Source organism: Alosa sapidissima, chromosome 4, assembly GCF_018492685.1.
Source record: "Alosa sapidissima isolate fAloSap1 chromosome 4, fAloSap1.pri, whole genome shotgun sequence".
In the NCBI taxonomy this organism is placed as follows: Eukaryota; Metazoa; Chordata; class Actinopteri; order Clupeiformes; family Clupeidae; genus Alosa; species Alosa sapidissima.
The window spans coordinates 18756429-18784279 of record NC_055960.1 but is presented as its reverse complement, the minus strand read 5'-3'; the positions used below and the strand labels follow the sequence as shown (position 1 = coordinate 18784279).

The 27851-nt window shown below is 41.9% G+C and overlaps 4 protein-coding genes across 4 annotated transcripts in view; 3 read left to right on the top strand and 1 right to left on the bottom strand.

Moving 5' to 3' along the window:
- Positions 1 to 8251, top strand: part of atp2b4 (ATPase plasma membrane Ca2+ transporting 4) — a 77696-nt gene extending 69445 nt beyond the window's left edge. Inside the window, exon 22 of the transcript XR_006031391.1 lies at positions 8209 to 8251. The gene's annotated coding sequence lies outside the window, so the exon portion shown is untranslated. The remainder of the gene's footprint in view (positions 1 to 8208) is intronic.
- On the top strand, positions 314 to 6649 carry LOC121707773 (translocon-associated protein subunit alpha-like). The gene is made up of 9 exons (XM_042090586.1): positions 314 to 461; positions 1211 to 1329; positions 1511 to 1604; positions 1728 to 1855; positions 2308 to 2442; positions 2581 to 2657; positions 3659 to 3737; positions 5271 to 5364; positions 5728 to 6649. The coding sequence occupies exons 1-9, from the start codon at positions 392 to 394 to the stop codon at positions 5793 to 5795; spliced, it is 864 nt and encodes a 287-aa protein (XP_041946520.1). The 5' UTR covers positions 314 to 391; the 3' UTR covers positions 5796 to 6649.
- Positions 6984 to 10809, top strand: LOC121707775 (neuritin-like). The gene is made up of 3 exons (XM_042090588.1): positions 6984 to 7244; positions 8312 to 8459; positions 9330 to 10809. Exons 1-3 carry the CDS (start codon positions 7196 to 7198, stop codon positions 9574 to 9576), a joined length of 444 nt encoding a protein of 147 aa, XP_041946522.1. The 5' UTR covers positions 6984 to 7195; the 3' UTR covers positions 9577 to 10809.
- Positions 10810 to 13259: 2450 nt separating this feature from the next.
- On the bottom strand, positions 13260 to 18811 carry sys1 (SYS1 golgi trafficking protein). The gene is made up of 4 exons (XM_042090587.1): positions 18574 to 18811; positions 14285 to 14536; positions 14139 to 14206; positions 13260 to 13897 (listed from the first exon to the last, which is right to left on the bottom strand). Exons 2-4 carry the CDS (start codon positions 14444 to 14446, stop codon positions 13657 to 13659), a joined length of 471 nt encoding a protein of 156 aa, XP_041946521.1. The 5' UTR covers positions 14447 to 14536; positions 18574 to 18811; the 3' UTR covers positions 13260 to 13656.
- Positions 18812 to 27851: the final 9040 nt, after the last annotated feature.

Sequence of the window (27851 nt, the reverse complement as noted above, 5' to 3'; positions counted from 1 at the left end):
ACAGGAGCTCATTTAATTTAATTTAACTGCAGTAGGCCTAAATATTGCTTCAATCACAAATAGCTTGCATTCGTGTGGAAACAGTTCATTGGACAAGACAGAAAACAGTTCAACTATTCTCAGAAGTGATCTGATTTAATTATTGTTATCCTGAATAGGAAGATTACATTTGCGATAGAACCTACGGACTTCTGAGACTGAGTTTATCTTTCCCACATACAAAGTCAGATGTTCTAACAGTACACGTACTTTAAACCTGTCAGTCTATCAGTCCACCTATTGTAGTTCAGTGGGCGTGGCCTAAAACTTTTTTTTAATCCCACCTCTTTCTACCCTTCTCTCCTTTTCTTGTCGTTGTTGGGAGGAAAGTGACACGCCATAGAACATCAGAATGTTTCAATTTGGGTCAAAGTTATTACTTGTATTTCTGCTGGCATTTCCATGCGGTCTGCTCTCTGTTGGTAAGTTTTTTTCGAACTTGTATTTTTTCTAAACTTTTCGCGTTGAGTATCTGGTGGTGGTAGCAGGGTAGTCTGTCTGTCTGTCTGATGGGTTGGAGACGTTTATATTGACGTGGCATAACTTTCATTCATTTGTGTTGCCGCCGAGTTCCAAATATGACCTAGAGATACAATGTCGCACTTAATTCCAGTCGTGACTTTTTGTTTGACATGTTTGTTCAAAATAAGTGTTATTTTGACAGTAACGTGCTACCAGCTCACACATATCTTTGGTGACGTGTCCTAAGCGATATACTGACTCCCGTTACGGCTGTTGCTGATACAAGCACTGATTCTCAGCATTTCTCTCTTTTGTAGCGAAGTGTGTTGCACAACAGTAGATTATAATTTGAAGGCAGATTCTGGGACGAGAATGTATCGTGGTCCGCGAATAACGCTTACCTGATCGCCTTTGCTTGAAATAGTGGCCTACATTTACTGGGGTAGTTTTGCTAAACTTCAGCCATCTGAAGTTTAATTGTTTCAGACACTGTTGGGTCACAACTGCTTTAGAAGTAGACCTTCAGAAAAATAACTGCATCTTGTACTAGGCTACTATAATGTGTAGCATTATTCTTTGTGACATAACGAGATCCAATGAAAAGGCGAATGCACATGTTATGCATACACATAGGCTACTGCATCTGCATGTCATCAAAAATTCGATATGCTCTCTGATTTTATTTAACTTTTTCACCCTATTCTTCCAGGGCATGTATCCGCAGAAGATGAACTAGAGGATGAGGTTCCAGATGCTGCAGTCGAAGAAGAGGAAGATGAAGAAGAGGAAGATGAAGTGGTGGTGGAGGACCCTCAAGCTACAGACACAGTGAGTGTTACTAAACACACAGACACTTATACTTGTCGTTGTTCTGGCTTTGCTTGTGATAATTGTGTCACTCCAGTGACTTCTCTAGACCCATACTATGCTTTGCTGAAGAAGTATTGAAAATGCACACATGCACTCATCTGTACAATATAAGAGCTGTGGTGTTATTTGACCACTGCAGGACACAGAGGATGATTTAGATGAAGATGCTGCTGCTACAGATGTGACCTCTCATCCTGATGCTGACACCACCATCATCTTTGTGACTGGAGAAGGTATGGCTTGGCTTTTCTATTGTCATCGTCTTCCTCCTCTTCTTCCTCATTCTCCTCATATTCAGAAGAGGACTTTAGTAAGTCTTTTCCACTGACCACTCTCTCAAAAACCTGTCCCTGCAGAGTTTGCTGCCAATGAGATTGTGAAGTTCCTTGTGGGTTTCACCAACAAGGGCAGCACTGATTTCACCGTGCAGTCTTTGGAGGCCTCCTTCCGTTATCCTCAGGACTTCCAGTTCTACATCCAGAATGTGAGTCCAGTGGACCATTGCGTTTCCTGTTGGCCTGTCAGACTCTTGACGGATCAATACACATTACATTGACTGAGTTTGCAGATGCTCTTATCCAAAGTGACTTACAAATGAGGCTTGTGCACAGTAGTAAGAGATCTTGTGTAAGTGCTGAGTACTAAATCTACTCAGTAGGACAAAGTGCAAGGAAAACAAGTTAAGAAGTGTAGAGTTACACAGGTGAATGAGTGAATATATGTACAGATGTCTAGATACAAGATCATGCCTTAAAGTCTAGTCAGTCAGCTTGAGCTATGAGATGGTTTAGGTACCGTATGTACTTGAAGTACTTATTCTAAGTGTGTTCTGTTAAATGTGCTGAATTATTACAAGTGAATAATGTAAATAGTTTTACATTATGTTAATGTTTCCTGTTCCTCATTTGTGTGTGTGTGTGTGTGTTTTGGGAACAGTTCACAGCGTTGCCCCTGAGCACAGTGGTCCAGCCTGAGAAACAGGCATCTTTCGAATATTCCTTCATCCCTGCCCAGCCCATGGCTGGCCGTCCATTCGGCCTGGTCATTTTGCTGAACTACCAGGATGGCGAGGTGAGCGAAATGTCATTCTCATTGTTCTGCACACATCTATATCAGTGATGTTGTTCATTTTTGGCTGAAGCATGATCATTTTGTGATCTTGTTTAATGTTGATTCATGATGACTTTATGTTTATTTGTGTGCCAATAGGGAAATACTTTCCAGAGTGCCATCTACAACCAGACTGTCACCATCACTGAGCTGGATGAGGGACTGGACGGAGAGACGTAAGTCCCGCTACTACAGGGTCATTCACACCAGATACGATGTAACTAACGATGTAAGGAGAGAAATCGGCCCAAACAAAGCGTAGAGAGAGAAAGATAGAGAGAGAGAGGAAGACAAAGGGAGACAGAGAGAGACGGCGACAGAGAGAAGGACTAAGAGGTCAGAGCAAAGACAAAAGAGCTTATCTCCAAGAGGTATCCTAATATAAGTTCAACGCTTTTGAGTATTCAAGACCCTCCCATCTGGCTTGCAGGTCTTTGGATAGCTGGTGGGATAGGTGTGGGTGTGAGGCTTGTGGTTCTCACACCTAAAGATTACGGTGTAGTTTTTAATCTACAACTAAGCACAAATACATTAAATTGTGATGAAACCATGATCAGTGTTGCTCACATTACAAGTATTAATTCAAGACCAAACATTAATGTATTATTCACAACATAGATTGACAGTGATTTCAGAGGTAACCAATACTGCATGATAATTACTTTGGCCTGGTCCCTGTGGAGTTATGAATGTCCTTTGTTTGTAATGGGGGTAGCCATGTGACAGACCTTTTCAGTTTTGTCCTGAAATATTGGCCTTGCAACTGCAAAAGGCATTCTTTAGAAATGCAAAAAGAGTTGGCCAAAAAGCTGGTCTTTACAACAATATGTGTCCACACTGACTGAACTTGACTGAAAATCGCTCTGAACGTGAGCCCCAACAATATTGTTCTTCATATCGTTATTGTTCTAATTTGTGTGGACAATTGTCATTCATATTAGCTAGAGCGATACTTTCTTATTATTATTCTTGGAGTGAATGGCCCTTAGTTTGCTTTTTGCTTGTTTTGACATGATGGACACTGTTTTATGCTTACAGATAGTGAGTCATAACAAATACCTCTCTGAGGAATTCTTAAACTTTTAATGGGTGAATTGGGAAATAAAATACATTTGATTCACACCTGAGTTTTACATTGTTGTCCTTTTTTCTATCCCTCTGTCTTATTTCATTGCAGAATGTTCATGTACATATTCCTTGGTGGACTGATTGTTCTCGGCGCCTTTGGATTGTACCAGGTTTTGGAATCCCGCACGGTATGAATTTGATATTGAATGTCAATAGATATATTCTGTATAGTAAATTGTGGCTAGAGTGAAAATTTGTTCTGGGCCCACAGCTAGCACAAATATATGTATATAGCAAAAAAAGGACTCTGTCCAACAGCATGAAAGACATACATCAAATGATCAGTATCAAATGATACCATGTTACATTTACATGTAGTTGTTGGGGGCAGCCGTGGCCTACTGGTTAGCGCTTCGGACTTGTAACTGAAGGTTTGCCGGTTCGAACCCCGACCAGTAGGCACAGCTGAAGTGCCCTTGAGCAAGGCACTTTACCTTTCACTGCTCCCCGAGCGCCGCTGTTGTTGCAGGCAGCTCACTGCGCCGGGATTAGTGTGTGCTTCACCTCACTGTGTGTTCACTGTGTGCTAAGTGTGTTTCACTAATTCACGGATTGGGATAAATGCAGAGACTAAATTTCCCTCACGGGATCAAAAGAGTATATATACTTATACTTAACTGACGGTTTTATAGAAAGTGACTTGCACCAATCAAGATACGATAAAGGTACTAGGATATTGTTAGTGCAGCAACAAGTAGGCTACTACTTGGATCAAATAGAATAACAGTTCAAGTGAAGTCAAGGGGTTGGAAGGGGGATGGGGGTTAGGATAGAGAAGAAGGTAGTGGTAAGTGCTACATTAAGCATGTCCAGCTGTTAGTAGCGCTAAGAGAGGAGGTACTCATCCGTGCCTATTGGTTAGGGAGACTTGTGAACGGTGGCCTGTTCGATCCCAGACTGGTAGGAAAAATGTGGGTGAGTGACTGAACAGTGCTCTCCCACTTGAGCAAGGCACCTAACCCCCAACTGCTCCCCGGATGCCGAATCAAGGGCTGCCCACTGCTATGTGTGTATGTGTGCTCCTAGTGTGCTCACTGCTGAGGGTGTGTGTGTGTGTGTGTTTGAATGGGTGTACACTGTGTGTGTGTGTACTTTGGGTAAAGTGCAGAGCACAAATTTCCCCTTGGGTCAAAAAATATCTATCTATCACTCACCCTACCCACTCCCCCTTGGTTACGGAGTGCACCCAGGTGGGTAGCCCTTACAGGTAAATGAAGTTCCCTTGGTTAGTGTGTAGGGCGTAACACTGCACTCAGCTTTGAGACAAACTTCACTCTCCCTAGCAGAAACAGGTTTTCGCGGAACCATGGATTTGTTTACAGGCGTGTCCTACTCATGCGGAACTTAGATTTTGAAACATCATTGAAATATCATGACATTTTGAAACAACATGACGTGCCGCATCAATTAACATACACCCTCGACAAGGGGTCATCGTTATTCACTCAGCGTTGAAGGGTTTATAATACACTACTACTTAACAGTAATTGGTTTTGGATGGCCCTTATTATGACGGACCCTTCACGTGAACACGCAAACCAAGTGCAAGTGGCGAGGGAGAGTGCGAAGTAACTAGGAAAGTAACTTGGAAAGGGCCATAAAGTCTGCTTGTGTGGAATATCTTATGAACTGTGCTAACACCTGTGCCATTCCACCTGCAGAGGAAGAGGCTTCCAGTCAAGGTGGAGACAGGCACCGGGGGCATGGGTGACGTTGACATCAGCTGGATCCCTCAGGAGACCCTTAACGTAATGAGTGAGTAGAGTACTTGTGGATCGAAGTCTTTATATGTCTGAGCCCACCTTAATACATGACGCGCCATTTGTTGTCACTGTGCTGACTGACATCAAACTGATGTTGTTATTTCCAATCCAGTACAAACACTGATTAGTTTGAAACTTGTTTGATGGCGAAAGCTTAATGGTGAAAACCGCTCTAAGATATGTGCCACCACAGATGACAGACTCTCATGAATAATCACTGCTCTGTTCTCTCTCTCTCTCTCTCTCTCTCTCTCTTTCTCTCTCTCTGTCTCTCTTTCTCTCTCTCTGTCTCTCTCTCTCTCTCTCTCTCTCTCTCTCTCTTTGTATTTGTGTTTCTCTCTCTCTCTTTTCCAAGACAAAGCCTCCCCGAAAGCCTCACCAAGGAAGCGCGCCAAGAGAACAGCTGGCACCACAGACCAGTAAACCAGTCGCATGTGGCTCATCTTCATATCCATGTACGAGTGCTCAAGGCCCACATGCTGTAAGCTCCATCTACCCAGCCACCGCACGGCTCACCACAAGCGGGCTGTCACCATCATACGAGACCTCACTCAATGCCCCCACACCCTCCTCCTCCTCCTTCTCCTCCTCCTCTCTCATACTCAAGACTCAGCCATCTCATCCGGAGCTGTCTGACCAACGAGACGGAAGCATGGGACTCCAAATGAATGAGATGGGCCCATATCAACAGAGCAAATTTACATTTAAACAGATCACGGTGGGGACTGCTCCTTTTAATCAGCATACGGCCAATAGCACTGCAAGACAAATATGAGTTGAGACTGGGTGATTCAATCAGCATACTAAACCAAAGACGGAGGAGGTGGTTCTTCTTTGCCAAATGAAAAAAAAAAAAAAACGGCACACTACATTTTTGTTTAAGAAAAGGGGTTTAATAATTTCCATTTTGATACTATGTCCTCAGTCTATGTTCTTTCCTACAACTGTTCTGTAGCTATTTCTTGGCTGTTATAGTCTGGTACAGTTTGAAATGTGTGTAGGTAAGAGGACTAATGATGCCCTGAGCCATTCCCCTAGTTTATTTTGATGGACTCCACTCTGTCTTATAAGTAACCCTGGTCTGGGTTTATTTATATGAGTTATAATTTTGAAATATATTGTGGAGAAGATATTTTTGATTGTTTTCTTTTCTTTTTTTGTATCACTGTGATGCTGGTTATTTCTTCCTCATAACATCTACAAAGGCAAGGTTTGCATAAGTATGTCTTGAAATGGGAAATAAATTCTCAAAGTGTTCCACTTATGCGTTTATAGAAGTAAGTAGTCCAAGAGTCTGTTTTTGTGTGTGAGTGTGTGTGTCTCTAAAACATTCACCTTCAGAGTCTGCCACTTTTTATTCACCCAAGGATTTTGTTCTCTTGTATACCCATTTGTCTTTGGTGTAGAGATATAGCTGACAAGGTGATACAGTCAGCACTATGATAAACACACCATTCCATCTTGCACAACCGTACGGCGGCGATGTACGCGTGAATAAGTGGTCAGCTTTACGATGACGGACCATTGATAAACGTTTGACCGGGGGATGGTACGATGTTATTGGTGCAGGGTGTAATGAATGGAGCATCCTCCTCGGCGGAAGCGCACGACGGGGTAGCGACTGAGGGGCTGGCACTGAAGGTGTGAACTGAACCCGCGGTGTGTGAAATGGAGCGGTTTGTGGACAAGGAAACTTCGTTTTGCTGACACAGCAGGAACGCAGAAAAAATACTTGTATTATCGGCTCTTTTTTCTCATCTGAATTCGCCCTTGACTTCTCATCTTTCCACTGATGGCTTGTCTTGCCCTGGGTCGGGTTTGATATGGGATTTATGTCGGCTGAGGCTAGATTTAGTGCCGTAGTTGCAGTAGGTAAGGCGCTTCTTAACAGTATGTGCATGCAGTCATTGTCTATCCCGTTTGTGTGCGTCGTATGGATGTTCATATGAAATCTGGTTCTAACGCATGCAGTGAACCTTTTATAAAAATGAGTATCTGTAATGTTTTGTTCAGGTAAAGGTATTTGTCATTGTTCAGTGGGTTAAAGTGGAAGGGTGAATGATACCATCTCAAATGTTATTCCAAGAGAGTGAAAACCCCGTTATCACGATAAGGCGACTAAAAATAGTTTGGGTGGGACCTGAGACATTCAGCGTCTAAGGGGAAGATCAGGACGCGTATTACGCATGTGATTAATATTTTATTCGCATTAGCTTTTACAGTAATTTCTACAATATATAGTTACGTGACAAAAAATACTATAAAGTGTCCACAGCTGATGCTGTTCTCTATCTCCGAATAACATATTTTGTTTTAAAGGACACTGACTGCTGAGAGATATCAAATTACATAGAGTTCAGTCAGCTCCTGTACATTGGACGCAAGGTTCTACGAGCCCACCACTTCATCTATAACTCACCTTTGAACCATCCCACCGTAGCGCTGACGCCCGGGATTTATTGGATTGGATTTATTGGATTGGAACATATACCACATCTCAACTAGGGGTGCTGACAGTAGATCGATTAGGTGCTGGGACAAAGATGAGGTTCGAAGAGGAGGGGGGAGTTTAGCATTTTACTGTAGCATTCGTTTCCTTTCAAACACGCTGATACAGATCATATCATCCATGGGGAATCTTTTTCATTTAAAAGGTGATGTCATGAGGTAAGACAATGGGTGTCAGTATGTCCTCACTACTGCTGCATCTCACAGCAGCATCTGCAGCAGCATCAACAATCGAGATGGTAGTCTGACCTACTTTTGCCATCTTCTCATTTGTCTTTGAACTTCCATTTCTTAGACATGTCTCTCCCTTTGTAGGCTACCCACTGAGTTCTCTCTCTCTCTCTCTCTCTCTCTCTCTCTCTCTCTCTCTCTCTCTCACTCTCACTCTCTCGGTGTCTCTGTCTGACTGCCTCCTCTATTCGTCCCTCCAGTGCTCTTGGCTGTAGCCCAGGTGTCTGCAGATGTAAAGTGTGAGAACATCTACAAGGACTTCTCCGACTGTGTCCTGGAGCTCGGGGAGAGCATGGATAACCAGCAGGAGAATGTCACCAGTGAGAAGGGCGTGGAAGCTGTCTGCAGGTAGGCTGCTTTTGCAAGGGGGCGTGTTGGAGGTGTTATAAGGTCATAGGATCGATTAAATTATGTGTGAGGGCTGGCATTAATACATACATGAAGAGACAAATGTAAAAAAGGTAGCATCATCTGATGCTTTTCCTCCAACAGTGGCTGTTGACTTATAATTTTCGGTACCTAAAAAGTATCACTGGACTGTAATCTCTGTGAGACAAATTAGAGAGGTAAGGATCTCTCAAGTGCACTCTCACTGACTGAGGGAGGAAGAATAAAAAAAATCAATAATATTATTAAACGCTGGATTACATTGAAGGGCAGTAGGAACAAAAGGGAGAGGGTTGGAATCTCAGAGGGACATGGCAGAAATGAACCGAGCTGAGACTCTGAGTCTTCTAACTGAATAATTTATGACTCCAGCGGATCCTGCAACAGTAATGAAATTCAGGGGCCATCTTGTTTTTTTTTTCTGTGTCATTGTTACTGAAAGCATTCCAGGACCACCAGATTGGTAGATACACTGGCTCACACAAAGACATCAGGCCTATCCGTTGACATGATACTGGTACAGTTTCATCTTGAGCGATCTTCCCTTATGAAGATGTTACTGTCTTGCCTGAAGCTAGCACACACATAATTAATTCTAATAGCTAGGGATTGAAAGAACGTAGGCAATAAAACCCCTCCATGGCTGAGCAGGCATAAAGATAAAGGTTAAAGGATGGGAAAAAAGTGTGGGGAAAAGAGACGGGCCGTTAACTGAAAACAAATGGGAGGCTGGATGAGAACCCACAATATGAATGGTTAATTTGCCAGGGAGATGGGGATGAATATGCCGGGTGAGGAAGGCTCTGTAATTGCTGCTGCTCTCTCCTACAGCCACTGGGAGGCGTTCCACTCCTGCGCTCTCACCGCACTCTCCGACTGTCAGGAGGAAGCAGGGCCCATATGGGAGACTTTAAGGGCAGACTCCAGGAAGCTCCGGTTCCAGGGCAGCCTGTTCGACCTGTGCAGCCCCAACGCCGCCCCCGGCCTGGGCTTGGCCTGGCTGCCCATGTCCCTGCTCTTGCTTCCCCTGGTGGTCCAGCTGCTGTCAGGGCCAGAGTCCATCTGTCCGTCCCTATAGACTCCATACATAACTCTCTCTCTCTCTCTCTCTCTCTCTCTCTCTCTCTCTCTCTCCATCCCTGCACGTTCTCCCACCTGGGTGGTCTTCTTCCTCAGCATGTTTAATACATGAGGATTATGCTGGATGAGATGATGCAGAAGGCACCAGGCAAAGCAATGGCATTCAAATAAGAATACATGATGAAATATTTGGAATCTGTGCCTCCTCCTTAAGGTAAAAAAAGATGAATGGCGTGACATTTTTATGTGTGTTTTTAAAGTGTTGTGAAAAAAGGTGTTGATGTGTTAAAAGAATGACCCTGTACTGTGACAATCAACCCATCCTCCTGATCAAGCACAGCCCCCCCCCCCCCACTTCTGAAACCACACTGTTGGGATTGGAGTACCTTAGCTGCTATGAGAAAACACCAAAAAGAGTAATAGTAATACCATCCCATGCACTTAAAACATAACGTTAACACTTGATGCGTTATAAAAGACATTAACAAAATACTGCAGTGATACATACTTTCCAATAATCCAATGTAATAAATCTGTAATGATTAAAAACAAAACAGTATGCAATCAATACCCTGTTCAATAACATGAAGTTACAACATTTTGTATTGCCTAAAGTACTTAATTTCAGTATGAAGCACAGCGACACTCACTGACATTGAAAGTATCTATATGGCAATATACAAATTCAGTTTATATTGTGACAGTATGGCTAAGGGCATTGTGGGGAAAGAGGGCATCTTGGCATTTTACTGAGCATGTGTGCTTCACACTGTGTGCACAAGTTTCATTTGATGTAATATCCAGATATTGTAGGATCAACCATTTTATGGCTGTGAATTGTGGCATGTATGCAGTAATTTTACATGTACCTATCTGTATTTGGCTTACATTTGAAGAAAAGTAGTCTGGATGCAGGAAAGTAGAGATTAATTATATGATGAATGCAAAGATGATTTATGTTTTTGTATACCGTATTTGTGGTAAATTAAAGGATTTAGCCACTAATCTCTGAAAGCATCTAGTGGCCAAATGTCTTAATTATACATATATTTATTCTAACTCAAGTACTTCTGTAATCTGTAAACAACCATGCTATCAATTTGACTATTCTTTAAAAAAAAGGTAATAACCAACAGTAAAAGGCTCACAGATGCAGAGAGATTTTAAAAAGAGATTTATAATAAGTCAAATGTGTTTTCTGCTTGTTAAAATAAAGATTGTATGTGCCCAATGTTAGTTTATTGTCAGTGTTCTTATGGCACAGAAGCAAAAGAAATCTTTCTATTTTCATGGCAGGGTGCATTCCTAGTGTCAACGCAATGTCTGGGTATGACAGTATGTGTGTCTCCTGGCAAGTCTCAGTGTAACTGCATGCTGTTGTATGCACTCTGAAATCCATGTTTGAGCCTTGTTTTTTGGATGTGACAAATCCAGGCACAAGGACAGCTGGTAGACGGCTCTTTCTGTAGCTGTTGTTGTTGTTGTTTTTAATCCATGTCTAGCCAATCAATATTGACCTGAGCAGGAGGTTTGTTAAAATGTTCCAAGAGTTCAATAATACATTTCATCCATTTCATCTTTAGACTTTACGCATCCACCCTCTGTGGTGAAAGGAATACTTCAGATTGGTATCAGATGGAGTATGTGACTATATTACTACTACTATTACTATTACTACTATCATTACATCTGTCTAGGTCGAAATACCAAATTTGACACTGACCTTACTCAATTTACCCTAGTTTTTGTCATGATGGGAATATTCTTTGCTGAAACGGTTGCCTTGTGTGGAAATGACATGCCTGACACAAATGACACTGAACTGTAAATTGAAATGAAATCCCCTCTGTAAGGGAAGGATTTTGTTCTAGAAATATTACACTTATCATTCAGCAAGGACACTGGGGAGAAGCTCTACTGGGTACAGGAAGCAGTATATTTTTTACGACATAGACACTATTTATGCTTCCTTCCCAACCAAATGCAGTGGCTCACATAAGCTGGTTTTCTGCAGTGTCAAGCTTACAGCCAAATGCTCTAGCATTCACTGCAGTACCTCTATGTGGGGGGTGGGTCCAAAAGTCATTAAAGTCGGGCACATTTTAATTAATCTCATTCAAAAACCTCATCTCTGGGGTTAGGGGTGCTTTAGCCCTAGGTGCATGCAGGGATTAGGACCTAAATGGCAAACACCCTGTTCCTGTTAATGAGGATTTCATACTGTGTGTAACAGCTGCCCATCAGTCTTTAATTAACATGCTTCCATCTGCTGATATGCTGTTCATTATAGTGGTGGAGTGTGTGTGTCCTCAGGGGGTGAAGGGGTTGGGGGTTGCAGGCAGAGCAATACCCTTTAGAGAGTATCAAATATTCATGAGTCTATATTGGCCGTCGTAACGGCTCCCCTCCTTCCTCTTAGCTGCCATTTACCAAGGTAAATAGGAAAGGAAATGCAGCCAGGCGGTGTGCAGATCACTCCCCCATCTTGTCATCTTGCAGAAACCATCCGAGTGCCTGTAATCAGAGGCTTATCGAATGCTTGTGTTGCTCGAAAGCCTGTCCACAATCTGCGGCTCCTTCCTTCAGTGGCTTCACTCCACACGGCAAGAGCAAACGTAATACCTGCTTCCTTGCCTATTTCGGCACTGAGACATTGGCGACAGCAAGAGAGGCCAAATCCATAGCAGATCATTAGTGTACACACTCACTCACACATACACACTAACAAGAATAGTTTTAAAAAAAAAGTGTGTGTGCTTGTGAGTGATAAGACTGAACATGTCGGGCAAGTATTGCTAAAGCAAAGGACTAGTCATGGGTTCCTTGACTCCTAGCCTGCGCAGGGTTCCTCCTAAGGAATAGTGGTAGCAACAATGTACGCTTTTATCATTTACATGGTAATGCAAATACATGGGCCTGAAATGCTTGCCTTCCCAAGTTAGTGGTCAAAGTTATTCCATAAAACATTTATAATTCAAGAACCAGGAGCACAAATAACAATTATGAACAATAGATAATTACTAGATAGATACTTACTATACTGTACTGTATTGCAGGCATGTCTGTACCATTACAATGTATGACCCGTGTAATAATGTTTGGGATTTACAGTACAAGTTGGAAGCAGTGTGCATAAAGATACACTTTTTAATTGCATTAAAAGTCAAAGTGTGGGATTCAAGTCATTAGCCAATCTGAATGAATGAATTTATTAAAGCAAACTTGAGGTAATCCAGGGAAGGATTATGACTTCCTGTCCAAGTAGTTTAAATAGTTCATCAGTTTAAATTGTTAAAATAAAGCACACCACAGAATAAAATGTACAAAAATGATGCCCGAATGGTGGCTGCTTTTCACGAACAGGGCACAAAGTCAGTAAACCTCTTGTTAACCTTGTATCCCTTCTCAAGTATTCATCACAGGCTGTGTGATCTATTCCTATCTGAAATGCATATTGCATATCTGGATTGTACCCATTTCTGGCCAAGTCAAGATTTGTTTGACTGCTTTTTATGACATTTAAGCCACTCTTAATTACAAAGGATGCATACTTACTATGTATTGAGTATGAATGACAAACATTCCTTCTCCATGTCTGTTTTTACCTGTGCTATGATGACAGTTCTCAAAAAAAAAAAAAAAAAAAAAAAAAATATATAATAATAATAATAATAATAATAATAATAATAAAGGTTTTGCTTTGTTGTATATTTACGATAGTACCTCATTATGGGCCAACAAAAGCAAGATGATGCACAGATCCATCATATATGACCATTTTCTCTCTCTTCAGAAATGTGTAATACTTAACCATTATAAAATTCTAAAATTGCAGCCGCTTAAGAATGTCAGAGAAAATAAATAAAACACAACATAATCTATACATCAGCGATTACAGGGGCATTCTTTGCTTATTGACATAACTGTTCAATCTCTGACAGAAGACCTTTGTTCCAGGTCAATTCAGTCAAGTGTAGTCATTGATAATGTAGCAACAGAAAGCAACAGAAAGACTGAAAATGGCAACTAGTCCAGCCTGTCCACAGTCCACCCCGAGAATGCCAGTACGAATGATCCCTCAGAGGTTTGATTTGGGTCCGGTGTTGACCGGAATAGCTCGGAGCTCAGTCCGCATGCACAGGTATTCCCCGATGACGGCCATTAGGGCCATACATGCCACGTTGACGAGCCACCAGGAGAGAGAGGCCGGCAGGTGAGAGTTGTACACCCAGCATCCGATCATGTGAAAGAAATGCACTGTGACGGTGAAATCCAAGCACTGCTTGCCACGCCGGATGAAGAACCAGAGGCCGAGAGCACTGTTGATACAAAGACAAACCATTACTTCACTTTTGCAATGTGATTTTTAAAAGTTATCCCAAATCAAAGAATATGCTCATTGGTGTAAATGTTCTAAAGAACTACCTGCTAGACTAGATTTGCTGCTGATTGTCTGTGTGCATAGCATACCACAGAGATTAACACTACATTGTCTATATGGAATGCTACCATCTGATTTTTCTCAGAAATGTATTGAGAGAAATGGTAATGACAACTTACCATGTCAATGAATTTAAGATGAATGCCATCATTGAGAGTCTGCCTTGAGGTGTCCCAAAACCAACTACCTGCAAATACAGTTGACAATATTATCCTAAAGTCTAAAAAGCAAATATCCCACACAACAGATACTATTGCAGACTTACCTCATAGCTGAAAATTTGGTCGAGAGATCTATTTGTCTGTACAAGGCTATCAACACCAGCAAGCCACAATCCAAGGAAGCTATAATAGATGCACTGCATCAACGCAATCTGAGACACAATGAGAACTGGGTCCCAGATGTAGCTGCGGAAATGGCTGGCCATTCTGAAGTGACACTTTAAGAAAGCCAAATCGGAGTTGAGGTGGACTGAAGGTAGCCCGTGACTGTCTTCAGGCCTCCTCTCACCAGGTGTCTGAAGAGATAAATGCACCAGTTAAGCCCTTATGTCAGTGGGAAATATACCCATGGAAAACCCATGGACAGAGAAGCATAGTATCAATGCAAACATTTATAAATTGAGAAACACATAAACCGATATTTATCCTAAACAATCCATACGAGATATTGTCTGATTTCTTTAATGCCTGGTTAGTTGTTCTAAAATTACACAAACTCAATAATGTTTACCATCGTTTTGTTGCATTTCTCGAGTCATCATTAACATGACAACAGTGACACTTCTAAAAATAACTGAGTGCAAACTGCACCATATAATGGATTACCTGCAAGTATCTTGCTCAAAATGTTTAGTTTATGACTCTCAAAAGCAAGTAGCCTGTGTATTTATACCAATGAAACTGTCAGTGCAATCAAAACGTCAAATCCTTATGCCATTGCTTATGAACAAGACAGTCAAACTGCTTTGTGGTGTTGTCAATAAGACAGTTTACTAAGTATTTTCTAATGAAAAAAAAAAATGCACATGGCAGCACTATTTTTAAGTTTTTACTGTACTGTACCGTTTGTAGTGCAATTTGTTGACAGACACCGTTACAGTATAAAGAAAACAGCAATGTGCAAAGGAAAAATTACACTTTTACAGTATAACAATTCAATCAATTCAAATAACTTTATTTTTCCGTTAGGAACTCCACATGTAGAAGAGCATCAGGGTGTGTCCATACCCAACAATACATACAATAAACAAACACATACACACACACCATAATCTTCAGCCCATACTGGACATATGGCAGATAATAAAAACTTTGCTGAGCCTGATGAATAAATAAGTTGTTAATATCTCCACAGTGGAGGGACAATAAATAATAGTTAAAGAGAGTCCAAGGTGTTAAAAGAGAGAGAAGACAGTTCAACCATTCAAAAGTCTAATGGATGCTGGGACAAAGCTTGACAGGGCTCTATTTGTCCTTAGTGTAGGTGCTCTGTATATGTGGCCTGAGGGTAGGAGGCAATACTGACTGTGTAGAGTGTGTGTGATGTCCAAAGTGATTTGTTTTGCTTTTTGCTTAGTCCTTTTGTTGTATATGCTGGTGAGTGATTCCTGCTGTTGTCCAGTTATTTTACTGCTCAGGTTGATTCTGTTTAGTGGGTTCCTATGGATGTTGGACAGTGCTCCAAACCAGGAAGTGATGTTGAAGGTGATTATGGATTCAATGAAACATCTGTAAACCCAACTTCTGGTTCAGGCAATAGTCATCTCACGACTCGACTACTGCAATGCCCTCCTGACAGGTCTCCCAGCCTGCGCAGTGAAACCACTTCAGATGATCCAGAACGCGGCGGCGCGCCTGGTCTACAACCAACCCAAAAGGGCACGTTACCCCGCTGCTCATCCAGCTACACTGGCTACCTATGGCGGCCCGCATCAAATTCAAGTCTCTAACGCTTGCCTACAAAGTAGTCTCCGGTTCTGCTCCCACCTACTTGAATGCCCTCATACAGACTTACACTACCTCCAGACCGCTGCGCTCCTCTGACGAACGACGTCTAGCTCTACCACCGGTACGCTCAAGCCAATCCAAACTTTTCTCATCTGTTGTTCCTCGTTGGTGGAACACACTGCCAGTTCCTACAAGGGCAGGGACATCCTTTTCCACTTTCAAAAAACTCCTGAAGACCCAGCTCTTTAGAGAACATCTACTCTCATAGCAACACTTACAACAAGTCTTAATGATCCTAGCACTCACCAGCCGTTAAACTGACAAGTAACTGTTAAAATACAGCACTCACCGACGCACTTATTCTTACTGTACTCTAATGTGTTTTTTTTAAACTGTCCTAAAATTGTGAGAATTGTTCTAAAACTTACTGTTTACCATGTTGTTAGTCGCTTTGGTTAAAAAAAGCGTCAGCCAAATGTAATGTAATGTAATGTAATCTGTAGAATGCTGTCAGAACGGATTGGTGGACCTGGAGTTTGCGTAGGAAAAAGAGACGCTGCTGACACTTGGAGTAAATGGTATCGGTATTTGTTTTGAAGTTGAGTTTGTGGTCGATTATTGTCCCAAGATATCTGTATGTGTCAACCCTCTCTATCGGCTGGTTGTTGACAGTCAGAGTGGGGATGGTGGGGGGGGGGGGGGGGGGGCTTTCTGAAGTCTATTATTAGTTCTTTTGTTTTAGTGATATTGAGATCAAGGCAGTTCCGGCTGCACCAGTTTGAAAAAGTGGCCAGCTCAGACTGTAGCTGATCGGATGAGTTTGTGGAGTCCATAACATAGGAAACATCCCTTGGGCAGAGCTATGCACCACTGTAAGCCAGATTTACTGTTGCTGTCTGACAGGTCACATATGACATTATGTATGACAACTCGGTATGACAACTAGTTCAACATTTTTGCATGTAATAAAGCGATGCAATAAGGCTTATTTGTTTATGGGGTAGGACTATTCAACATGGAACCAACATGACATTAGCAATTTAAATTGTAAAAACAGGAGACACGTGTACACTAGGTTGCATGGATGGATGAACTAAAGCATTTGCTGTTTGGTCAAAACTGAAACAAATTGTTTTTATGATGTGTTCACGCGATATAGTGGGGTCGTATGTATGTGTAATTTTTCTCAGTCATTTCAAATTGGTGTTAAAGTTTGGTTTTCACTTCTAAGTTGAAGTGAAGGGTCTATAGAACAATTTGAGTCCGAGTGTCAAACACACAGATAACAAAATAGCCTCTAGGGGGCGCTGCAAAATATTATTGATTTACTTTCTTCCAGATATAAAGTTCTTTTGTGATTTTTTTTGTGAATAAAATGATGGCTTGATTGAAAAAAGTTGGTACTCATGATCCTAAATTCGTAAACTCAAAGTTGCAAGTTAGGTGCTTAATATCACATCGGTTTTATGCAGCCATATTTGTGTATGGGTATCCTAGGTATCTTTGGGCTTCAGGGATATTCTGAACAACGATCTTAAATCGAGTTGAGTGATACCAGGCTTTATTTACAATAACTTTAAAAATTATGTTTCATTGCAACTTTGAGGGCATTTCCACCCTTTATCTAAAAAAAAAAAAGCACAATTTTGCTGTCCATGGGCTAAAAGTGTGTTTATTAAAGTGTATTCTTAATCTGGTAACCAAATGCTTAGCACACCAGTTTCTCCTTTTAATTCTGAATCCATACATACCTCATATGTTAAAATTGGATAATCTAATGAAAAGTTGTAGCAGTTTATATAATTTACGGCGCCCCCCAGAGGCTATTTTGTTATGTGTGCGTTTGATACTCGGACTCAAATTGTTCTATAGACCCTTCACTTCAACTTAGAAGTGAAAACCAAACTTTAACACCAATTTGAAATGACTGAGAAAAATTACACATACATACGACCCCACTATATCGCGTGAACACATCGAATATGCCTAATATACCCCAAACTTCAACTTGGAAGTGAAAACCAAACTTTAACACCAATTTGAAATGACTGAGCCTTAAACAACCCCACTAATAAGCTAATATGGAGTAAAGCCGTTTTGAGAATTTCAATTGTGATCCGAGAAAACTTAGATGACACATGCTAGCCTGTAAGCCTGACCAGCAACAGCAACCAAACGTTTACAGTTAGCTACAACAATTTTAGGTAACGCCAGAGAATGTCTTGTAACGCTAATTATGTATGAGCACACAATTGTGTGGCACAATTGTGGCTGTTTAACTGAGAATGTCCACGACACAAACATTATATTAATGTTGTTTCTGGTTCCTCAGACCTAATGTATGTTGTATGAGGTGACGCAGACGTCCAAATTAAGAAACATTGTTAGCTAACTAAGTAGCTAGCTGCTACAAAGCTAACTCACAGTTTCTTTGAAATGTTGTCCACTTGACAAGTAACTAAAGTTATTCATTGGTGTCACACAAAAAGCTTTCTTACAGCTGGTCAAAATAGCCACGATATCTGGTTAAGGCACATTTACCTTAGAACTGCGTAATTGTTTGCAACTGATAGCTAGCGTTAGCTAACAAACAGTGATAGCTTACCCTTTGCGTGGCCGTAAGTTAACGCTGCTTTCGGTAGTGAGTTGTCATGAAAGCAGCTAATCAAAACCGGATGATGGCATCTTCGATGTTATTTCCTATACTGCAAATGGCGTTACATTGAACATTGTTATTGGTGAGAAAAACGCCAAGTAGTGTGATATTACGTCTATAAGTTTCACCCAACAATTCTATGGGCAAATGGGAAATGGAAACGTCACGGGTTTCAGGTGTACGATTGGACGACGACTCTTGTTACCTTTGACCTATGATCTGTCTTACAGTGGTCCCCAAACCAAAGATTGTTAAGGCGGTCTTTGCCCAAACTACGGCCCGCCACCTCATTTTGGGTGCCCCCCCAAATCATGTCCGTGGTATATAGCATCTGGCCCGCACGGGAGAACGGCATCGTCAAACTATGACCTCCGTAATTTCCCCCATTCATTCTCTATGGCGAGTCTTAACAATACACGTTAAATACTTTTTTTGTCCACTGGTGGTTGTTTTGGCGCTGTTTCGCGTTTGCCATCGAAAACGGAATGAAATGTAGGCCTACCTCAAAGTCAAAGTCAAAGTCAGCTTTATTGTCAATTTCTTCACATGTTCCAGACATACAAAGAGATCGAAATTACGTTTCTCACTATCCCACGGTGAAGACAAGACATATTTTACCAATTTAAGTCCACAGACAAACATAGCATTCAAGTAAACAAAAAAGTAAGTAAATAAGAGGGCACATATAATAATGAAAAAAAATAAGAGCAGCAAAATTGGTTGAAATTGTGCATAGACAGTCAATAAAATACTAGTGCAAAGTCAGGCCAATAAAAGGCTTGGGTAGTTCTGTTTGACCTAAGAAAGAAAGTGACATAGTGGTGCAAGTTGTGTAAGAGCAGCAGAAGTGTTGTGTTTTCAGGACAACAACAACAAGTTGTAAAGTGTACAAGTGTACAAGTGTGCAAGTGTGCAAGTGGAGTAGTGCACGCGGCCATTGTGGGTCCAATGTCCAGGATGTTATGTAGCTGAGGGTGGAGGGGGGAGAGGAGGGAGAGAGTTCAGCATCCTTACAGCTTGGTGTATGAAGCTGTTGGTGAGTCTGGTAGTGCGGGAGCGCAGGCTTCTGTACCTCTTCCCAGAGGGCAGTAGATCGAACAGATTGTGAGCGGGGTGACTTGCATCACTCACAATTTTGGTCGCCTTGCGGGTGAGGTGGGTGGTGTAAATGTCCTTCAGGGAGGGGAGTGAGGCACCAATAATCCTTCCAGCTGTGTTCACTATGCGCTGCAGGGCTTTCCTGTTGTATTCAGTGCAGCTTCCGCCCCACACAGCGATACAGCTGGAGAGGATGCTCTCAATGGTGCCTCGGTAGAATGTGGTCATGATGGCTGGTGGAGCACTTGCTCGCCTGAGTTTCCGCAGGAAGTACAGGCGGCGCTGAGCTCTCTTCGTCAGTGATGCAGTGTTGGTGGTCCAGGAGAGGTCTTCGCTGATGTGCACCCCCAGGAATTTGGTGCTGCTTGCTCTCTCCACCACAGCACCGTCGATGGTCAGTGGCAGGTGTTGGGTGTGACCTCTCCGGAAGTCAACAACAATCTCTTTGGTCTTGCTGACGTTCAGCAGGAGGTTGTTGTCCCTGCACCACGTGGTCAGATGGTCGACCTCCAACCTGTATTGAGTCTCGTCGCCCTTGGTGATGAGACCCACCAGAGTTGTGTCGTCAGTAAATTTCACTATGTGATTGTTGCTGTAGGTTGCAGTGCAGTCATGCGTCAGCAGGGTACCTGCAAACAATGTAAGAGGCCTATGCTGACTGCATCAGTGCTCAAAGTATTCTAAAAGTTTATCAATTAATTGTTAATAACTAACTAACTTCTATTTAAGTCAACTCCAAAGATAAATTCCGTTTTTAAAATCTGGTGTATATCTTGTTTGTGCTCATGGTAGGGATATTGTCAATATGTTATAATATGGTGCTTGTATCATTGGAAAGGGGGCCTTTTAAGCTTTCATTTAAGCCCAGTGCTGAATCTGTCTGACAAACACAGACGTCACATGACTTCTTTAAACCAGAAATAACACACATTTTCTCACAATTTCCGCCTAAACTGTATGCTTTCTTTTATCCCTGTGGCTTGAAAGAACACCAGGGACACAAAACTCAACAACTTCAATACTCAAGGCTGATGATTCAGAAAATGTATAATATATACAATATAGCCATACTATTTATTTGTGAGAACCTTAAATTAGACTTGTGTGGCCAGCACAAGTCTTCAAAATAGAATGGAGCCAATAGAATGGACAAATAGAATACCCTATTAGTCCAGGGCCAAATGGCCTAGTTTTTAAGATACCTCCACCCAATCGTGTTTTTAATATTTTTGATATAAAATTTGAATAAAATATTGTAATATATAATATATAATTATATATAATATATATCATATTAAATTATATAATTGAATAAATTATTATAATATTTTTTAATAAAAAATTGTGACCAGTGGCCCACTGGTTAGCACTCTGGACTTATAACCGGAGGGTTGCCGGTTCGAGCCCCGACCAGTGGGCTGCGGCTGAAGTGCCCTTGAGCAAGGCACCTAACCCCTCACTGCTCCCCGAGCGCCGCCATTTAAGCAGGCAGCTCACTGCGCCGGGATTAATGTGTGCTTCACCTCACTGTGTGTTCGCTGTGTGCTGTTTGTGTTTCACTAATTCACCAATTGGGTTAAATGCAGAGACCAAATTTCCCTCACGGGATCAAAAAAGTATATATAGTATAGTACTATATGTCTAGTTTATTTGAATCTTTCCCAAAACCGGATATTGTGAAAATTCCGGATTCTGCAAAAAGTACATTATTTGCTTTGTCACATATATCTTTGAAAGTAATGATCAGAAACTCACCAAATTTGGACTGTATGTTCCCAGGTCGTTGGCCCATACAATGAAGTGATACATTAACCATTTTTTATGAGTATGTAGCAAAAACTTACCCTTCAACATACATGGAATGTAGGCGGACATTGAAAAGGTAATATGACAAGGTAATGGCGAAATATGACATAACCATGTTTATTATGACCGCCGCTAGCGAAGCGGTCATATAGGGATTGTCAAAGTTTATTTATTTATTTTTTTTCCCCCGTCATCTACTTCCTGAAATTTTGGTCAACGATACCCGGGGCACCGAAACACCGGAGCACATGAAATTTGGTGGGTATGTAGCCCCACTAGACTTTTACGGAAAAATGTCATTTGGTCCCCGGGGGTCACTCCCCCACCGCACTGGGCCCCCCGAAACCCAAAAAATGCAGTTTTTCCTAAATAACTACCTGAACCGTGGCACTGAGGATGAAGATTTTTTTATGGTATGTTGGTCTCAAGGGCCCACATCAACCTGGCCCATAATCACTCATTTGTGATTTGCACCCCCACGGTAAAAAATGAAAATGCAATATCATTCTGCTTTAATCGCCCCTATCTTCAGTTAACCTTTAAACACTGTTCGTTGCTACCCCCCTTAAAGGAGAATTCCGGTGTGATATTGACCTAAAGTGTTTTGAAACATGATACCGAGTGTGAACGTATGTCTCATAGCCCATCTCGGCTTGTCCCCTGCACTCCAAAATCTGGCGCTAGTTGGCCGATGCTACCAACAGCTTTTTCAATGGTGGTGCTTCGGCATCGGGCTAGCCATGCAAATAAACCACTGTTTTACACCATTTACGAGGCTCAATGTATCTCCACACTTCATTGGTAGACTTCCGAGGGCCCTGACATTTAAAACGAGATATTGAGAACTTTGAAAAAGCACTAGTAGTTTACTTACAAGACGATTTATACAGACAGTATCTTCACGAAGTTTAGCGTTTGCAGCCATCTTGAATTTAGTCACGATAAGTCGAGCGACGAGTAAGAATGAACAGGTATGATAAGGGATCAGATTCCAAAAATAATTCCGTGGAAATGCATGGATTCCAGTTGCTGCTACTGGAAGAAACATAGCATAGCCTATTGACAATTTATGTTGTAAATAGGCCTACCTTATAGGCCTACCTGTAGCTTAGGGAAGCTAACAGCTTTCTATTAAGATCTAGTTTGTTAGTTACAGTTTTGTCATAACTCCCTGATGCATTTTTGCATTTAGAATAACCAGAGCGTGGATATCTCAATCGGAAAATTAAACAATATCGGGCGCCTATGGACTAGGCTGGGTGAACCCAGCCTGATCTGCCCGCTATTTATTTTTTGATTTCTTAAAAGATTGAGCTTGGTCTGGTGAAAGCCAGACAAGCCATGGACCTCAGTTACACAATGCAAGGGAACATGAATCAGCCTATATTTGCACGAACAACAACGGACAACAGCTCTTCAACTTTGGCCTGTTAAAATGTGTATGAACAGTCTAGCGACGCATTTCATCAAGGCCCATTTGGACATGTTATTTGCAGGTTATTTGCACCACTGGTTAGATGTAAAACAGCATTTCGTTTCAGACTACTGTTACTTAATTTGTGCATTGATAATAAAGTATCACATGAACTAAAGATGGCTAAAATCTTATGCAGAAGAAGAAACATTCACAAAAAATCCATCTATCCAAAAATGACCTTTGTTTTTGATAGCTGTTGAAAACGGCATGGAACTGACAGAGATGTTTTTGTTTATTAATAAATAAATAAATAAATAAATAAATAAATAAATAAAAATATAACATTATGCTGATACCTTTTGCTTTTCCCAAATACAATGTAGCCTACAGGTGTAAGTGACCTTTCATCAATCCAGTTGCAATGGATGAACTGTGATGAACAGCCCTACTTGTGATTGTTTAGAGATTTTAAAGGTTTTATAACAATGCTACAACTTACAACTATTCTACAATCTATTCACCTTTTCAGCGCCAGTAGGCTACTTTCTGTGCAGCCACACACACACACACACACACACAGGCATGCCAAACAAGCATACACAAAAGTTTCAAGAGTGGGGGATGGAGTAAAAGATGGAGACAAATTGATTAGTGTGATTTATTTTCGCGGAAAGGATGTACAGGTCTGAGCGGCAGTCATATTTTGTGCTTTCAAAACAAAACAAAACAAAATTGAGCAATAAAACAACTTGTTCATTTCTAATGTAACATCGAAGAACAATGACAAAATACACATAACAATGCAGGACAGGATAAGAAAAGTGCAAATTCAAAATGGGAAGGAGATACTATAGATTTCATTCAAAGGTAGTGCTTTCTTGAAGATACTTTGCTATTAGATTGAATTCAAATGTAGTGTTTTCATGAATATATATATATATATATATATATATATATATATATATATATAAGCAATGTATATCTTCAAGTCCCACAGTATCTTGGCTTGGTCATTCTTGACCACCTTTGGAGGTGTATCCCATTTTGACTGCAGCCCATACTTAGCACAGATGTTCCTATATACTATCCCAGCCACCTGATTATGGCGCTCCATGTATGCCTTGCCTGCCAGCATCTTGCATCATGCTGTTATGTGTTGGACTGTCTCAGGGGCTTCCTTACACAGCGTGCACCTTTGATCTTGCCTTGCATGGTAGACCCCAGACTCTATTTTTCTTGTACTCAGGGCATGCTCTTGCGCTGCCATGATCAGTGCCTCTTTGCTGTCTGTCAGTCCAGCTGTATGGAGCCAGCCACTGGTAGGATTTCTCAATGTCAGCTACCTCCTCTATCTGTCGGTGGTACATACTGTATAGGGTTCCTCCTCACACTCCTTTTTTTCAGGTGTTTGCTGCCTGAAGTATTCACTAAGTATCCAATCACATGGGGCCATCTTCTGGATGTATTGGTGGATCTTAGTTGTTTCATCCTGGACACTCACTAGTCCTCGGCCCCCATTAGTCCTCTTAGTGTACAGCCTCAGGACGCTGGACTTGGGGTGAAACCCTCCATGCATTGTAAAGAGCTTTCTTGTCTTGCTGTCAATGGCATCTATCTCTTCCTTTGTCCAGGTTATTATGCCTGCAGGGTACCTGATGACAGGTAAGGTGTTTCTGTTGATGGCCTGCATCTTGTTCTTCCCATTCAGCTGGCTTTCAGGACCTGTCTCACCCTCTGTACATACTTGGCAGAAGCACCTTTTTTTGCTACGTCCTCTTGGTTCCCATTGGCCTGTGGCATTCCAAGGTATTTGTAGCTGTCCCCCACATTTGCTAGGTTGCCCTCTATGTTGGTAGTGTTATCCCCTCTGTTCTGACCACCTCTCTTTGTTACCATCCTACCACACTTGTCTAGCCTGAATGTCATTCTGATGGCACTGCTGTAGATCCTGTGGTTCCATTTCACAGTTTGTAGCCATAGCTCAGGTGGGTTTAGGCCTATGCAGAACAGTAGTGGTGACAGAGCATCCCCTTGGTATATATCGCACTTGATGGTGACCTTGGCAATGGACTCAGAGTTGGCCTTGGGTTGTCTTCCACAGCACCATGGAGTTCTTGATGAAGCCTCTTGTCATTTTGATGTTGTAGAGTTCCAAGCATTCCAGGATCCATGTGTGCAGTATTGAGTCATAGGCTTTCTTGTAGTCAATCCAGGCAGTGCACAGGTTGGTCTGTCTAGCCTGGCAGTCTCTGAAGACCGCTTTATCCACCAGTAGCTGTTGCTTGGCTCCTCTGGTGTTATTGCCAATCCCTTTCTGTGCTCTACTCATGTATTGTCTGATGTGCCCACTCATCTTATCCTGTGATGGTGTGCCACCTCATCAGCACATCGCACTATGGTTATTTAATTATTATTTAATTAATGATGTATGTTATGTCAATTTCATGAATTTATTATTTGTGCGTGTTCAGTGTGTTGGGTGCATTCCTTTGCATGCGAGGAGCATTGTTTAATATTTTATCATGTGTGTTTTTGGGGGTGTGCTATGGTAATTTTTGATGTCATGACGTTTGCTTTAGATGTCCGCCAGGTAGGGGTGGTGTGCCCGTTTTGAGTGTTTAGACTTTACCGGTGTCGGCGGAAGTAATTAGTTAATTGGCCATTTGAACGCTGGCTTTTCTCTATGCAGGGGTTCAAAGTTTTGTGACGCACGGTAAGGGACTGGTGTGAGTCCTGCAGTCAGGTCTGCTTTATATAGTGGTATGTAGCCTAGCCATAAGAGACCTTTAACCTGCTGTCTCTGCCTGATTTCTCCTTCACCACTCTGGTAGTCTACCACACATCCACTATGATGCCAGAGAGGAGCCTCCACATTGTACAGAGGCATGTTATTGGCCTGTAGTTGGATGGGGTTGCCCACTTCTGGGGGTCATTCAGGATCAGGACTGTTTACCCTTCAGTCAGCCATCCAGGATGGGTTCTATCACTCAGTATTTGGTTCATATGTGTGGCCAGACGCTCATGTAGGGAGGTTAGTCTCTAGTAGCTATGGACCATGTCTAGTCCAGGTCCTGTCCAGTTCTTCATGCATGAGACCCTTTCTTGGATGTCTGCCACTTTGATGGTCACTGGGTCTTCAGGGAGGTAGCTGTGTTGCTGTAGTCCTGTTGCTGTGACAGAAGCCTTAAAAGAAGCCAGAGCAACAGATCAGTGCTCGGTCCTCATCCTGCTTGACTTATCACCAGCCTTTGGTACGGTTAGCCACTGTATTCCTTCTCTCCATACTCTCAAACATGGGCATCTCTGGCTCAGCACTTTACTGGTTTGAATCCTACCTCACAGGACACTTGTTAAATGTGCCAGCAGGCAGACCAACGGATACCTTGTCTTAGCTGAATTACTGAAGCTAAGCAGGTGTGGGCCTGGTTAGTACTTGGATGGTAGACCTCCTTGGAAAACTAGGTTGCTGCTGGAAGTGGTGTTGGTGGGTGGTGTTGGTGGGTGGTCAGTAGGTGGCACTCTTCCCTCTGGCCAAAAAGATCGATCCCAATGCCCCAGTGCAGTGACGGGGACACTGTACTGTTAGAGATGCCGTCCTTCGGATGAGACGTTAAACCGTGGTCCTGACTCACTGTGGTCATTAAAGATCCCATGGCACTTATCGCAAAGAGTAGGGGATTCCCCGGTGTCCTGGCTAAATTACCAACCTGGCTCATTCAATCTGGCCCCCTAATCATCCCCCACTGTAATTGGCTCATTCACTCCCTCACTCTCCACCTCAAGCTGGTGTGTGGTGAGCGTTCTGGTGCATAATGGCTGTCGTGCATCATCCAGGTGGGTGCTACACTATCTTCAATAACCTCCTGAAGACCCAACTCTTTCGAGGGTACCTCCTCTGCTAGCACTACAAACAATTGGGCATGCTTAATCTAGCATTGAACAGTCATCCCATTCTATGCGAGTAGTGCTTATTGCTACACTAACATGTCCTAGTCACACTGTACCTTTATTGTTCCCTTTTTTGTCGCTTTGGATAAAAATATCACACTACATGACCTTGCATATGATACAATTTGGTATTGCAGGAGCCAAAATTTATATTTTTAAAATTATTTATATATTTAAGGGGTATGTTCATGAGTGTGTGTGAAAAATTACATTGATTTATGGTATAATATTTAACTGTAGTTGTTAGTTTCCAGAGCCGGACAGTAACGGAGTACATTTACTTGAGTACAGTACTTGAGTACAATTTTGAGGGATCTGTACTTTACTCGAGTATCATTTTTGGGGAGTACTCATGACTTTACTCAAGTACATTTGAGAGGCAAATATTGTACTCTTTACTCCGCTACATTTCTATCCATAACCGTGAGTACCCGTTACTTCTTCTAAAAAAAAAAGGAAAAAAGAAAATTTTCGGAAACCCTCAATTTGTTGTTTCCCTCTCAAACATGATTGGATTGTGCAGGCACCACTGACTGGGACAGCCTATCAGCAATCACCTTCAGCTTTCCGCCAAAGTCAACTCCATGGTCAGACTTAGATAAGAGACGAAACCATGGACGAAACAATGGATGAAGACGCAGCAGGTCCATCCCGGGAATGTGCCAACCCGTGGCCCCACCTCGCCAGACTATTTCAATTTTCTGAACAAGTTACAGTAATGATTGTTTTCGCTTCAAGTGTTTCAATAACAAAATAGTATTTTGTATTTGAAATACGTATTTGAAATACGTATTTTAAATATATGTATTAGAAATACTGTCCATCCCTGGCAACATGGTAAAAAGATGAAAATGCCTTGATTTTACTTTCAATTTCTTTTACATTCTCCAAGGTATTAACATTAACATTTTTCATAACTCCATGTAGGACGTTTCTGTACATAAATGTAAGCACTGTG

Bases quoted from the DNA above. Each gene is read 5' to 3' on its own strand.
- LOC121707773 (XM_042090586.1), top strand. From the start codon at position 392: ATGTTTCAATTTGGGTCAAAGTTATTACTTGTATTTCTGCTGGCATTT. The intron at 462-1,210 runs GTAAGTTTTTTT...CTATTCTTCCAG, and splicing joins ATGCGGTCTGCTCTCTGTTG to GGCATGTATCCGCAGAAGAT. The intron at 2,443-2,580 runs GTGAGCGAAATG...GTGTGCCAATAG, and splicing joins TGAACTACCAGGATGGCGAG to GGAAATACTTTCCAGAGTGC.
- sys1 (XM_042090587.1), bottom strand. From the start codon at position 14,446: ATGGCCAGCCATTTCCGCAGCTACATCTGGGACCCAGTTCTCATTGTG. The intron at 14,207-14,284 runs GTAAGTCTGCAA...CTGTATTTGCAG, and splicing joins ACCAAATTTTCAGCTATGAG to GTAGTTGGTTTTGGGACACC. The intron at 13,898-14,138 runs GTAAGTTGTCAT...TTGTATCAACAG, and splicing joins ATCTTAAATTCATTGACATG to TGCTCTCGGCCTCTGGTTCT.
- LOC121707775 (XM_042090588.1), top strand. From the start codon at position 7,196: ATGGGATTTATGTCGGCTGAGGCTAGATTTAGTGCCGTAGTTGCAGTA. The intron at 7,245-8,311 runs GTAAGGCGCTTC...TCGTCCCTCCAG, and splicing joins TAGTGCCGTAGTTGCAGTAG to TGCTCTTGGCTGTAGCCCAG. The intron at 8,460-9,329 runs GTAGGCTGCTTT...TCTCTCCTACAG, and splicing joins GGCGTGGAAGCTGTCTGCAG to CCACTGGGAGGCGTTCCACT.